General features: G+C 39.2%; 1 protein-coding gene across 2 annotated transcripts in view; it reads left to right on the top strand.

Annotated features, from left to right (window-relative positions):
• Window positions 1–12,843, top strand: part of RNGTT (RNA guanylyltransferase and 5'-phosphatase) — a 173,987-nt gene that overhangs the window by 1,159 nt on the left and 159,985 nt on the right. Inside the window, exons 1-3 of one of the 2 annotated variants that reach the window (XM_072408625.1) lie at window positions 2,777–3,106; window positions 6,168–6,277; window positions 7,978–8,081. In XM_072408625.1, coding sequence (XP_072264726.1) covers window positions 3,043–3,106; window positions 6,168–6,277; window positions 7,978–8,081 — 278 coding nt within the window. In that variant the 5' untranslated portion in view covers window positions 2,777–3,042. Of the gene's footprint in view, window positions 1–2,776; window positions 3,107–6,167; window positions 6,278–7,977; window positions 8,082–12,843 lie in introns of those variants that run through there. The other variant, XM_072408626.1, reaches the window with a different exon arrangement.

Genomic DNA, 12,843 nt, shown 5'->3' with positions numbered 1-12,843 from the left:
AAACCCAGGAAACTCACCTGCCCACATTCCATCGCCTGGCATTGCCATATTCCTTCTATTAGTCTTCCCCTTACAGATGATCTTTTGCCATCTTAATTGGCCATGTCAGGATGACAAATTCATACACCATCCTGGCATGTGCAAGGTAAGCTGGCAATGCCATGATTCCCTGGAAAATAAAGCTGATCAGACAGGTAAATCGCATTATTGCAGAAAGGACATCACCTGCCCTATTCTGTAATAATGATTTGCATGATCAGACAAACTTTAGATCCACTTTATTTCAAGGCAATTAGGATTACTGATTGCATGCCATACTCCCATTGCTGAATGACAGACTCACCCGGCTATGATAATGGTGCAGGGAATCGCTGGTGATGTGATTGATCATAATATGACTTCACTGATAATTCCAGGGGACATTATTGGCCACTAAAATTCTTCTGACATACTTCATGCAGTGCATTATGGTTTAGCCAAATTCACTATAGTTGTGATGGATCTGACAGATCTAAACACATAATATGGGTTAAACCTAAGCTAGGGCTAAACCAGAACTTTATCTCTGAGCGTGTCCCCCAGGCGGTATACCTTAGTGTGGCTCAGGGTGAAATTTTATTACGAAAAGTGATAACCCCGAGCCACACTCAATTGAAGGCTTACCTGGTCCTCACGCGCCCTTGGCGTCCACTTGGTGATGCCCGGCCAACATTGGCGTCCCCTGGCCTCGAATCCCGGCGTGTGAAAGTTGGACATGCGAGGCCAGGGGATGCAGCTGCCAGCCGGGCATGCAACCTATGTGTGGTCAGCGTGTGTGCATCAGGGGGCGCACGCATTTGAAATTTAAAAATACAAAATATTCATACCACCAGGGAGGTTATTAAAACTGGTTCAACAAATTTCACACCTCACAATCTTGGATTTTCATAATTTGTAGTGTCACATTCCAAAGTATTTGTGCTGTGTACATGCATTTCCTACACTGGTAGAACTGATGAAGCAGCTTGGAAGGGTGACAAATGTCTTCAACATTATAAAAACAAGTCCAGTTGTATGTACTCACTGCTAGATATACAATGAAATATAATGCAGCCCTGGTAATCCTCCTGTAATGATTTCTTGAAACTTCTGATGGGTCAGCAAAATCGGTTTGACAAAATTTCGTGGACCGATCACAAGTTTGAGGAAATTTTCCCAAGAATGCCAGAGGCTCATCCCTAATTAAAAGGGATAATCAGCATGGCTTCTAGAAAGACCGAAAATGTCAAACAAATTTATTGTCTTTTTATGAGGAAGTAAGTAAACAGGTAGACAGTGGAATAGCAGTTGATATAGTATACTTGGGCTTTGCTAAAGCATTTGACACTGTACCCCACAGACGGTTAATATGCAAGTTAGGGTCAATAGGTTTGGAAAAGACAATCTGTAAATGGATAGAGAACTGGCTTACAGAACGCATCCAGAGAGTTGTAATTATTGATTCATACTCTGAATGGTCTAAGGTTATTAGTGGTGTACCCCAGGGTCCAGTGTGTGGACCTTTACTGTTTAACATCTTTAAAAATGATATAGAGTTTGGGATTAAAAGCACCATTTCTGTGTTTGCAGATGACACCAAACTATGTAATGGAATTAGGTCCATACAGGATGTCTCTAAGCTACAAGCAGACCTAGATGTGCTGTTTGATTGGGCAGCCAAGTGGCAAATGACATTTAATATAGATAAATGTAAAGGGGGGAGGGGGTCAGAAATGTAAAGGATCTGGGGGTTCTGGTAGATCATAGACTTAATAACAGCTTGCAATGCCAAGCTGCAATATCTAAAGCTAGCAAAGTATTTTCCTGTATTAAAAGAGGAATAGACTGCAGAGGTGGAGACATTATCCTGCCCCTGTACAAAGCATTGGTCAGACCACATCTGGAATACGCAGTCCAGTTTTGGGCACCAGTTCACAAAAAGGATATTGTGGAATTGGAGAGAGTGCAGAGAATGGCAACTAAACTAATAAAAGGAATGGAGGAGCTCAGCTATGAGGATAGATTAGCTGAACTGAATCTATTCCCCCTTGAGAAGAGACGTTTAAGGGGGCATATGATCACCCTGTATAAATATATAAAGGGTCCATAGAGAGAACTCTCTTCCCGATTATTCACTTTGAGATTGTTACAAAGAACAAGAGTGTTGTGGGAGTGTGCACGTTGACGTGTGACATCTGCTTGTTTTATGCATGTGCATTGGCTTTTCAATTCGTTTATAGGAGGTGCCATCTATTGTGTTATTACTGTATTGTGTGTTACACCCACCTCCTAGATTGTAAGCTCTTCTGAGCAGGGTCCTCTCCTCCTGTTATGTCACTGTCTGTCATTTGCAACCCCTATTTAATGTACAGCGCTATGTAATACGTTGTTGCTATATAAATCCTGTTTATTATTATTATTTCTAATAATAATAATATTATTAAAAAAGTATACATCACAATGGTTGGGATTGGCTTCTCTATAGAAATGGCTGACAATGCTGCTTTAAAGATATTTTCCTTCACATTTTGCCAGTAGAGGAAGTGATAGCATATTTGTAGAGTGAGACTCAGAAAATAACAGGTTATGACAGGTCCCCAGGATTTGCCAGCCATATTTGAAAATAAACAGAAGAGACCATCACAATTTACAAGTATTAACGTGCGTTTCCGCCTGTCGCCAGTAGATGGCGTTATGGCGCCCTAACAACAAATGATTCAACAGTAGATGCCGGAAGTTTCCCTTGCCGGAAGCGTCCTCTTCGGGGAAGCGGGTGCCGCGTTGTATTGTGGGGCCCGTGCTCCACTTTGAATGGGGGATTGAGTTTAGCGGGCGCTTGGTGGGAGACCGGGGGTCCTCGCATTGAGGGGGTGACGTCACGTCTTGGGATCGCAGTAGTGTGAGTGGCTGTGGAAGAGTCACGTGACAGCAGAGTCAACAGGAACAACAATAACATCTAAGCCGTGCTGAATCGTAGTGTGTTAGTACGGACATCACTCTGCTCACTAGGTGCCCCGTGTAAGCATGGCTCACAACAAGATACCCCCCAGGTGGCTGAACTGCCCTCGAAGGGGACAGCCAGTGGCAGGTAATTGGGCGCAAACTATATCTAGGTAGACAAGGGGCTCTAGTGACAAGGCTTTAGCTCGGCTCCCTGTGTTTCCCATCTCATTCCCCTTATCACTGGGATCATAGGAAAGGAAGTGTCCTTCAGCTTGGTGGATGGAGCCTTCATGTTCCTGATGGTTACATTAGTGTGTGATCTGCCATGCTCGGTGATTTCTGGTGTTGTGGAGGCGCTTGGTGTTGTGTGATAGTATTGAGACATTGCCGGGTGTGCGTCATGGCTGGATTTGTTGGCCATGCCGTCCTTATGGTAAAAAGCGCCTCTACCATCGCTGTGTAAAATATAATATTTAAACTACAGATTTTACGCTTTTATTATATGGTTACATCACACCAGCTCTTTACTTTACTTAGTAGTGTAGTGTGACTACACTGGTTCATTTTGTGGAAATGTATGATATACCGTGCTATTATTCTATAGTCATGGTTAGTCTTGCACAGGCTCCCTTCTCATCCATTTGTTACACACAGCTGGTAGGAGCACTCTTCTTCTTTGTGCACTGGGTCAGACACCCGGTAAACAAAGGCTTTGTGGGCACCATGGCTAAAAAGAACATTGAATATGGCAAATACAGCACAACACGCACTGGCATGGCATCTTTTATCACCAAAGCAGCAGCCAGCCACTGTAAATTGACCACCAACTGCTCCTGTGTATTGTGTGCTGAATACATACTAGAGACATGGAGTACTGGCAGGATCACCACGTATACTAGATAGTCAGAAGGAAGAACGGCATGAAATGAAAGTGAAAACGAACACTGTGCACACATAAGTACAGATATATCTTATCATTTCACTTTGTATTGTGGAATGCAGTAAAAGCCTTTAAGGCTATGTACACATGTCAGATAATTCTCGTCTGATTATCGCCTCAGGGCGTGAATATGGTGTGTGTACAGGGATTGTCGTTCATGGATCCATCCTGGCAGATCCATGGTTGATGAACGATCGTTATGAAATTGAAGGGGAGCGCGCGCAGCAGGGTGCTGCTCCGTCATTCTTTCCCCTCTCCATTGAGCAGAACAGCGCTGTATGTACAAGCGCTCATTCATGAATCTTTCAATCTTTTGTCGTTGGAAAGGATCGTGAAAGAACAATCATTGCACATGTGTATGCAGCCGAAGGCTGATAAAATGTTTATAAGCCCAATATCTCAAATCTCATATAAGATTGAACATGTTTATATCATTTCAAAAATTCCCAACATTCTTAAAATCCACAGCTAAGTAATACCTGAGGATCCTGCCACCAAAGAAATCATCCAGGAACTTTGTATTTATGGGGTGACAATGCTTTACCCCTATCTCCCAAATATACCCCTACATTGTTACCCTGTCACCTAATCTGCATTTGTTTGATGTTACGCAGGCATGCTCCATTGTTTTCACCACTAGGAAAACTTTTACATACAAATAATTACACAAAAATATTATTTATTTACATATATTGCAGTTGTTTACAATACACAGCTCTTTGCAAAATAAACATCTTGTTACAATTTCCCCCACTTTATTGTACAGATATCACGTGACAACAAGTATAATAATAAAATTTAGTCCCCTTCTCAGGACCAAGTGGTCTCGAAACCCAGTACTACCCTCTTGTATATAACACTCACTCATTCAATCTAACAGGAAAATAAATGCTTGAGTGCTCTTTCCCAAGTATACTCACTTTCAGAAATATATAGGTTCTTCCTGTACTTATTCTCAGGCCTTACAAGCAGTGTATATCTTATAGATCACAAGATCCGGATATAATTATTCCAGAGATTCATAGAACCTCTGCAGTGCCCATGTCTTCATGATCTTTACTTTCTTCCTTGTAGTTGTCTCCAATAAGGTTGTATTGCCATAAGATTTTAATGCTGTGATAACCTCTCAGAAAATATTACTTCATGTGTTATCACCCAGTTATTATCCCACTGCTGATTTAACATTTATATATGGTGAATTCTGTCTGCCATCTTCTCCACTGTCTGCATGTCTGTGTGTGGTTGGTGGCAGTCTCAAAGGAAAGGAGATGAGCATGCATAGGTGAGGATCTGCGCACCCCCCCCCAACACTGCCCACTGTTTACCCTAACTTTGGGCTTGCAGCCATTCATGACATTAGTTGCCAACTGATGAATTCCGGTATTAAGCAAATGTGCACAGTATAGTAATAGTCAATCATTATACTGAACTTCATTAACAATAACACCACACAAAGACTCTCAGATGTTTGTGTCTGGAGTTGCACTTAAAATCTGATGTTTAGCATACATTAGACTGGCGCTGATATGTTTTAGGTGTATTTTGGGTCTTTCCTAAGTTAGTTTTAACATTCCTGTCATTACAGCAATGCAGCTCTGTATGAGTTTTGCAGACTATTTAGAAGTGGTATGGTACCAATACTACAGTGCATGGGTGTCACGGCTTTTACTTACTATAGAATTAGGAACAGGTTTCATGCATATGGTATGTGTGTGTATACAGAATGCGGCAACTGTGGTTATTAGCATTAAGGACGCTTATTGTAGTGAGTGCAAGCATTTTTTAGCATCCCCTCTCCTTCTATTAGTATACTGCATGTGTGCAAAAAGGTGGATTTTTTTGGTAACCCTTACCTGTATTAGAGCATATGAAACTTACACATTACTAAAACTTGCATTGCAGTATTGAACCTAGAACACAGATCACTATCAAGGAGTACATTTGTTCATTACAGTTGTGTATAGATAAAATACAGGTAGAATAGATCCCCAGTATGCATTACAAGTCTTTATTTTGATTGGAGTTCTTCTTTTATTTATACAGCCAATATATTCCCTATTGCATACACCCCCCCTCCATACAAATGTAATTGTTCATGTAAGACATTGCTAGCATCATTTAACTCAACATTGGTATCAGTTGATCCTTTAGTTGTAAATTTTACCAGGTGGTTTCCTGAGAAACTTAGTATGGTGGAAGTTGTTTACTGCTTTACCATAACAATGTGCTGTAATAATGTGGCTGCTTTGTTTTTATATTGTTTCAGGAAAATTTTTACCTTTAAAAACCATGTTGGGACCCAAGTATGATGAGCAGGTGCCCGAGGAGAATCGATTTCATCCGAGTATGCTGTCCAACTACTTAAAAAGCCTAAAGGTTAGAGGTCCATTTTTATTAGTCTGTTTTTATAATGACAGTGGCAAAAACTTTAGAGCCAAGCCAGATGAAAATGTAAGTTACATTGTCATTAGTTGAAGCTGCTCCGCTGTGGCTGAAATGTTGCAGAAACATAATTTTTGGTGATTCTATAAAATGATATAAACACCCTTTTAGTGATTTCCCTACTAGAAAAATGTCACCGTGACAGAATAGCCTGTCTGACAAGTGTAGGAATTTGGTGGTGTCTATTTAGATTGGGTGGTTCACATATCTCAGAAGACTCAATTGTCGGCTTGTGTTCTCTTCAGCTGTAAGTTATTGTTCACAGAAGCAATCACTAGCTTACAGTCTAAAGGAAAGCTTTACAATTTTTTTTTTTTCTGTGTGTGCCAATCAGTGCAAATTCTCAGCATGCCTTAGGGTCTGATCCTTTAATTCACGTGTACAAGAGCCATATTGCCGAAAGCTGGCCAGTAAAGATGGCCACAGATGCCATACTCATAAGAAATAGGTGCCATCTATGGAGCTTGTGCTGGAAGAGAAATGAATAGTCTTCATAGTTTGGTTATTCTTTAATGCTCAGAAGTTTGGTGAAACTTGTTTTAGCAATAAAGACACTTTACCCCTTAATATGGTTGTCTGTGTATTGTAATTTGTGAGAAAAATGTTTGTACTTCCTTAGGAAATATCTGGCTCCCTGCGTGCCTAACACTTAAAATTTTAAAGCAGATCTAAACTTACATCTTCTGGCTCCGACAACTTAACCCTGTTTTATTCCAGGTTCAGGTTTTTTAGCCTCTTTGATCAGCCAGGCCAAAATGAGTTAACAATCTGGTGTATTCACATAAGAGTTCACTTATTCCCAGCAGCCAGATATACCCGGATCATACACTGAGCTGCTCATGTACACCTCAATGTACATTCAGCAAAACATTGTGAACAGGCAGGTCCATTTGTTTTATTGTAGAAGAGATATAGCCTGTCCCTTCTGTCATAAAGACATTCCTGCTCTTAATTTTTTCTTTATTGGGTTCAGAAATAGTTTGAGCCGTCAAGTTCATGTAGATCCTTCGGTTTTGTCAAACACAAAGTTGATGGTTGTAGTATTCCTAGCTGCATAAGCGACTGGGTTCGCTGGGGATTTTAGTTGATTCCAGTAGCACATTACATTCCTGTACATTTCTAATATTATACTTTTATTAAGGATATCTTTCAGTCCTATTCCTTTGCCTTGCGTTGCAGAGGCTGCAATACTTTGCTTAAGTGTTTCTCGTTAACCATAGGATACCCTCAGACTTCTAGGCTGAATGCCATCCAGCTTATTTAAACTAGACTCTTATATACTATGAATGCAGAACATCATGACCATAGCCGCCAGGGGACAACCTCATTGGCCCCTAAGTGTAGTGATGCAGACATTGGCACTGATGTCCTCACATCAATGCATGTGTGAGTAATGTCTGTAGCTGGTGAAGATTGGTAAAAAAAAGTAATCTTATAAAAAATATTTAAAAAGAAAAAAGTGTAGAGAAGCCTCCAGCAGGAGGGGGGATGTCACATGTAAGAGGAACACTGAGCTCAGAGTTGAACTGTAAAAGACCACAAAACTGCTTGAATATTTATTGTGTCACACAAATATGGAAATTGGCTTGTCTGCATAAATGCCTACATAAAAAAACTGTCTTTTTTATTTCCAGGTAAAAATGGGGCTGTTAGTTGATTTAACTAACACTACAAGATTCTATGACCGCAATGATATAGAAAAAGAAGGTATAAAGTATATAAAACTACAATGTAAAGGGTAAGTTTACATTACGTTTTTTTGTACGACTGTTTTATTTAGGTTTTCTGTAACACCAAGAATATAGTAAATATTATTTTTTTGTAATAAAGCACATTAAATGCTATTCTGTTTTGACCTAATTTGTGGAAGAAGGACTACAGACAGAAACTGTAATGATAAAAGTAATAAAACTTCCCTGGGCTGATTACCATGGAAATCTTTGGGCCTTGGCTGTGCTTTTAGAGTCGGGAGAGAAGACTCTAGTAACAGGGACAAAAGTAAGACCATGGCCCTGTTCTTGTTTGTTTGCAGGTGGGGCAAAGGGGATTGTAAGTGGAGGATCAGTACGGACGGTGCACTTCCCCTGAAAAGTACACCTACGACACCTGTGGGTATTTTAAACTGACCATTTAACAAAATGCATAGGATGCATTTTTTCATCATTTTATTTACCTGTGTTTTAATAGTTTGATCATTACAACAGAAGATACAGATCCTAATTATTTAACAACAAACTATTAAATTTGTAGCTACACCATCTATCTATTGATTTATCAATTATGGGGCACATTGTACTCGCAAAACTTAAGGAGACTCTCTGATCATTACAACAGAAGATACAGATCCTAATTATTTAACAACAGAGAGTCTCCTTAAGTTTTGCGAGTACAATGTGCCCCATAATTGATAAATCAATAGATAGATGGTGTAGCTACAAATCCCATCAGACAGGAACAAAATAACCATGTGAATGGTGTGAAGGAAATTTCCTTACTGGGTACACAACAGTAAAGTCCTGTTACAGTTCATACCCTTTCTAACTCTATCCAAAACTTTGTATTCGAATGGCCACCTTTCACTTTCTTTCTGTTGGTTCAAAAACACCCAGAAACGTTTTATTACTTGCACTTCTCCTGTTCCATAAAGTGGAGTCTGATGTCTGCCGCTGCATTTATTTATGGAATAATATTTGGAAGCACTTGACAAACTTCATTAGTTATCCAGTGGAGCAGACAAGGTTTTATTTTTTAGTCTTAACTTGTCAGACAGACAGCTTAATCGTCAGACAACAAATGTTTCCGTTTTTTTTTGTCAGTCATGTTGAGAAAATGTCTATACCTCTCCCGTTGCCTTTTCCGACCTGCTCTTCTTACTTTCTCTTGGCTGTATTTGTGGTAAAAGACTGAGTGAGAGAGGTACCAATTCCACCTGCAAACCTTCCACTGTCAGATCAAGCCTGTGGGATAGTTAAGTTTATCTTCATGATTGTAATGGGCTTCTTACATATACAATAGCTGCATTGCTTGCCTCAGGACACAGTGTTTTAAACATACATTTTTCATTAATTGCTAGCTTTACTTTAAAATAATTTGCTTGAGTACATTTAATGGGGTTTTGCTAAACTCATTTAGGCTTGATATTGAGTTTTTTATGCTAGGACAGCAGTGTTAATAAAGCCCCCCTCCCAAAGAAGAAGGGTCCCACTTTGCAGCTGCTGGCAGAGAACATGCTTTATCTAGATACAACCCAGGACTGCTGTCTGATTATTACACAGGTCAACAAAAAATTTTTGTTAAAGTTTTGATAACCAGAAACCACAGCAAACTTTTCTTTCAGTTTTACGAGTAGATTTCAGATCTCCCTAACACATACAGTTCCTGGGTTATGAGTACTATTATAGTTAACTTTGTACGTGCATGTATTTTGTACTAAAACATAAGCACTATTGAAGTGAATGTTAATACATCTTCAGTGTGAAGTAAAATAAGACACACTGTAGTAAAGATCTACTAAACAGTGTCAGTTAGGCATCATTGTGTTTTCAGAAATGCTTAGAGTATGATTTTCTTGGTAGCAGCGCTCCTTGGTAGTGGTACCTGGTGAAAACGTTCTCCTTGTTCCTCACTCACCATACCAAGATTTGCCAGGAAGAATTCTAGATGTCAGTGCAAGAAATGTATTTTTAATGACATGCGACAACCCAGTTTCTGGTATGAATCAAGCAGATTCTGAACTCCTTCCTTGTATGCAGGAGACTTATGGTTGCCCAGGAAACTTTCACACAGCCACTTGAATGCATCCCAAGCTTCTAGCTCAACTGCTGAGAGAGATTGTTTGAAAACATCATCCTGCAAAACAGACTTGATCTGTGGCTCTATAAATATGCCTTCCTTCATTTTTGCAGTGCTTGTGTTTGGAAATTTCTCATCAAGGTACTGAAAACCCATGAAGTTTGATTCACCCTTTGCAAAGTTCTTCATCAAGTCTAACTTGATAGGGAGAGGTGGCAGAAATATTTTATGCGTATCAATCAGAGGCAGAAACTTGACACGGCTTGTTCCGGGCTTATAGGTATCTCTTGGTAGCCAATCACGCTTCCTTAGATCGGCTGTCCCACAGGCATAGGAAATGGCAATATTTTGTGAATCCTCCTTGCATTCACTTCAGCAAGCCAATGACCTTAATCCCCACAAATGTTCCACTGGTGTGTTTTATACTGAATTGCTTTAAGTAGTAACTTCATGTTGTCATAGGACTCCTTTAGTTTAACGAAATGGTCAATCTGTAAACTTGGTTTGGAATTACCATTATGCAGTAAGACTGCCTTAAAGCTTCTATTAGAGCAATCAATGAAGATACGCCATTCAGATGAAACATGCTCTTGTGACAAAGAGTAAAAGAGTAAAGAGTGCATTTATATCATGACAGTAGCACAGTGAGCCATCACTAGTGATGAACGTTGTCAAGTTATGATTTCGTTTTCTGTAGTGAGTTACAGTTACACCTGTTTAAGCCTTTAAGCAAGAAGTTCTGCTTTGCCTTTGGAGAGATTTAGATCACCAATGAGATTATTCAGCTCTGCTTGTGTAAAGGTCGCTGGTTCTGAATCTTCATTGGCCAAGTAGTTAGGATCAGATGAATCGGGATTGTAACTGGCTGCAACTCCAGCACATTCCTCATCGCCTTCTACAGATGAAAGTCCATCATGTGGCGGTACCGGAACTGGCAATGAATCATCATGGGGAACAGGCCTAATTGCAGAATCGAGGCTGAGATATACAATTTTGTACTTAGTTTTACCTGAGAATCTACTTTTGTTGATGTGGCAAAAAAAGCAGTCGATTAGATGGTCTCGTGGTTCTGCTGCTTTACACCGATTTACCCAGTCACACAGTCCGTTGGAACAACTGGTCCAAATGACAGGTGGAGTCCAAGATTTATCCTGGTCACCAGGTGGACAGCCGAAAAATAATTTTTATATTTTTTTAAGTTCTGTGGTAATTTGGTGATGGTCTGCTTTCGTGGTGAATAAACCACACACGTAACAGAAACTGTCTGGATCATTAAGGCAATTTCTAGGCACGATGACAAATGAAATCAATTGCAGTTAGTGCGGTCTCTAACCTTAAAAAAAGAAAACTGTCATTAAATTTAATATGTTAAGGCTATTTATAACGAATTTCACCAAATATATAATTAGCTGCATCACAAAAACTAGACACACTAGAGAAAAACTGAACACAGATTTAAAAATCTGCATCAAAAATACTAAGAAATACTACAAATCCCATTAAAAATATATCTGATGAAAATTACTTGTTAACCTGTTTATTGTTTGATTAATTAGATTATCCGAAAATTATTTTAGAGCTGTTAAAAAATCTTGTGGATATTGCAGCAGTATGAAGTAGTTGGCACAAATGTCAATATTTGAATGCTTAACATTTTCTATATTAAATGAGCATTTTTTTGTGTTTGAACTTGTGTTGGGGCAGGGTGTCATATTAAGCTGTAAGGGTTGTTAAAGTAAACTTATATGTTCTAAATAAGGTGATGCCTAAGAGCAGGTGGCGCAATGCGACAGCTGGAAGTGTGTATTCTGATCATTTGCTTGCCATGACGGCTATGGTGATCAAATGAGGGTTGTTGTTCATTCCAGCTGTCAATCATTATTTGTGTACTAGCAGTGCTCACAGCAAAAAAACTGATTTAAACAAAAAAGTGGAAAAATGTTAAGGAGCTAAGTATTTATGAAAACCATGTACCAAATAAAAGCTGTTATGAATGACTTTTCTTGTGGAAAATTTATATTGTCTGTCTGTTATGTATTTGCTTCAATATTTGACAAGTATAGAGATTAGTTGTGATCCTGACCATTGTGTAAAACATCCATGCTATGAATCTATGAGTTACAAGGCGTGGAAGTCAGGTAAAGCCAAAGTTGGTCTGGAATTCAGTCTAAGTTGTATGATAAGGAAAGAGTTGCCGCTAATAATGAGTTATTAATTGTGGAAAGAGAATTCTTCTTTCTAACACCCTTTAAATGTAAAATTCTTGTAAACAACAATTATTGGGATACAAATTCACAAAAAAAAAAAATTCGCTTAGGCTGGGTCTTTATGCATCTAAACGTTCCCAATGTGTTTATATGTGTTTTTATGCAATTTTATTAGCGTTTTAAAGCTCTTACATTTGGCGTTTTCCTTTGTTAACCCCGCATTTTAATTTTTTAAACCTTGCAAGCAATGCTATAAATAACGCTCATAAGCATGCCTCAAGGAAATGCCCTGGTGTAGATTAGCCTATTGGAATGCATGGGAATTTCAAACATGGGCTTTTAAAGCCTCAGGTTAAATGTAGGGGAAAAGGTCCCTGTAGACGAACCCTTATTATAAACTTTTATCTCCATTTATGTAAACATAGATTCTCTTATACAATATAGTATATGATATACTACCGTGTTTCCCCGATGATAAGGCAGGGCCATCAAATAAGACAG

Source organism: Pyxicephalus adspersus, chromosome 4, assembly GCF_032062135.1.
Source record: "Pyxicephalus adspersus chromosome 4, UCB_Pads_2.0, whole genome shotgun sequence".
In the NCBI taxonomy this organism is placed as follows: domain Eukaryota; kingdom Metazoa; phylum Chordata; class Amphibia; order Anura; family Pyxicephalidae; genus Pyxicephalus; species Pyxicephalus adspersus.
Note: the sequence above shows the minus strand (reverse complement) of the source record. Positions and strands in the feature narration are given on the sequence as shown.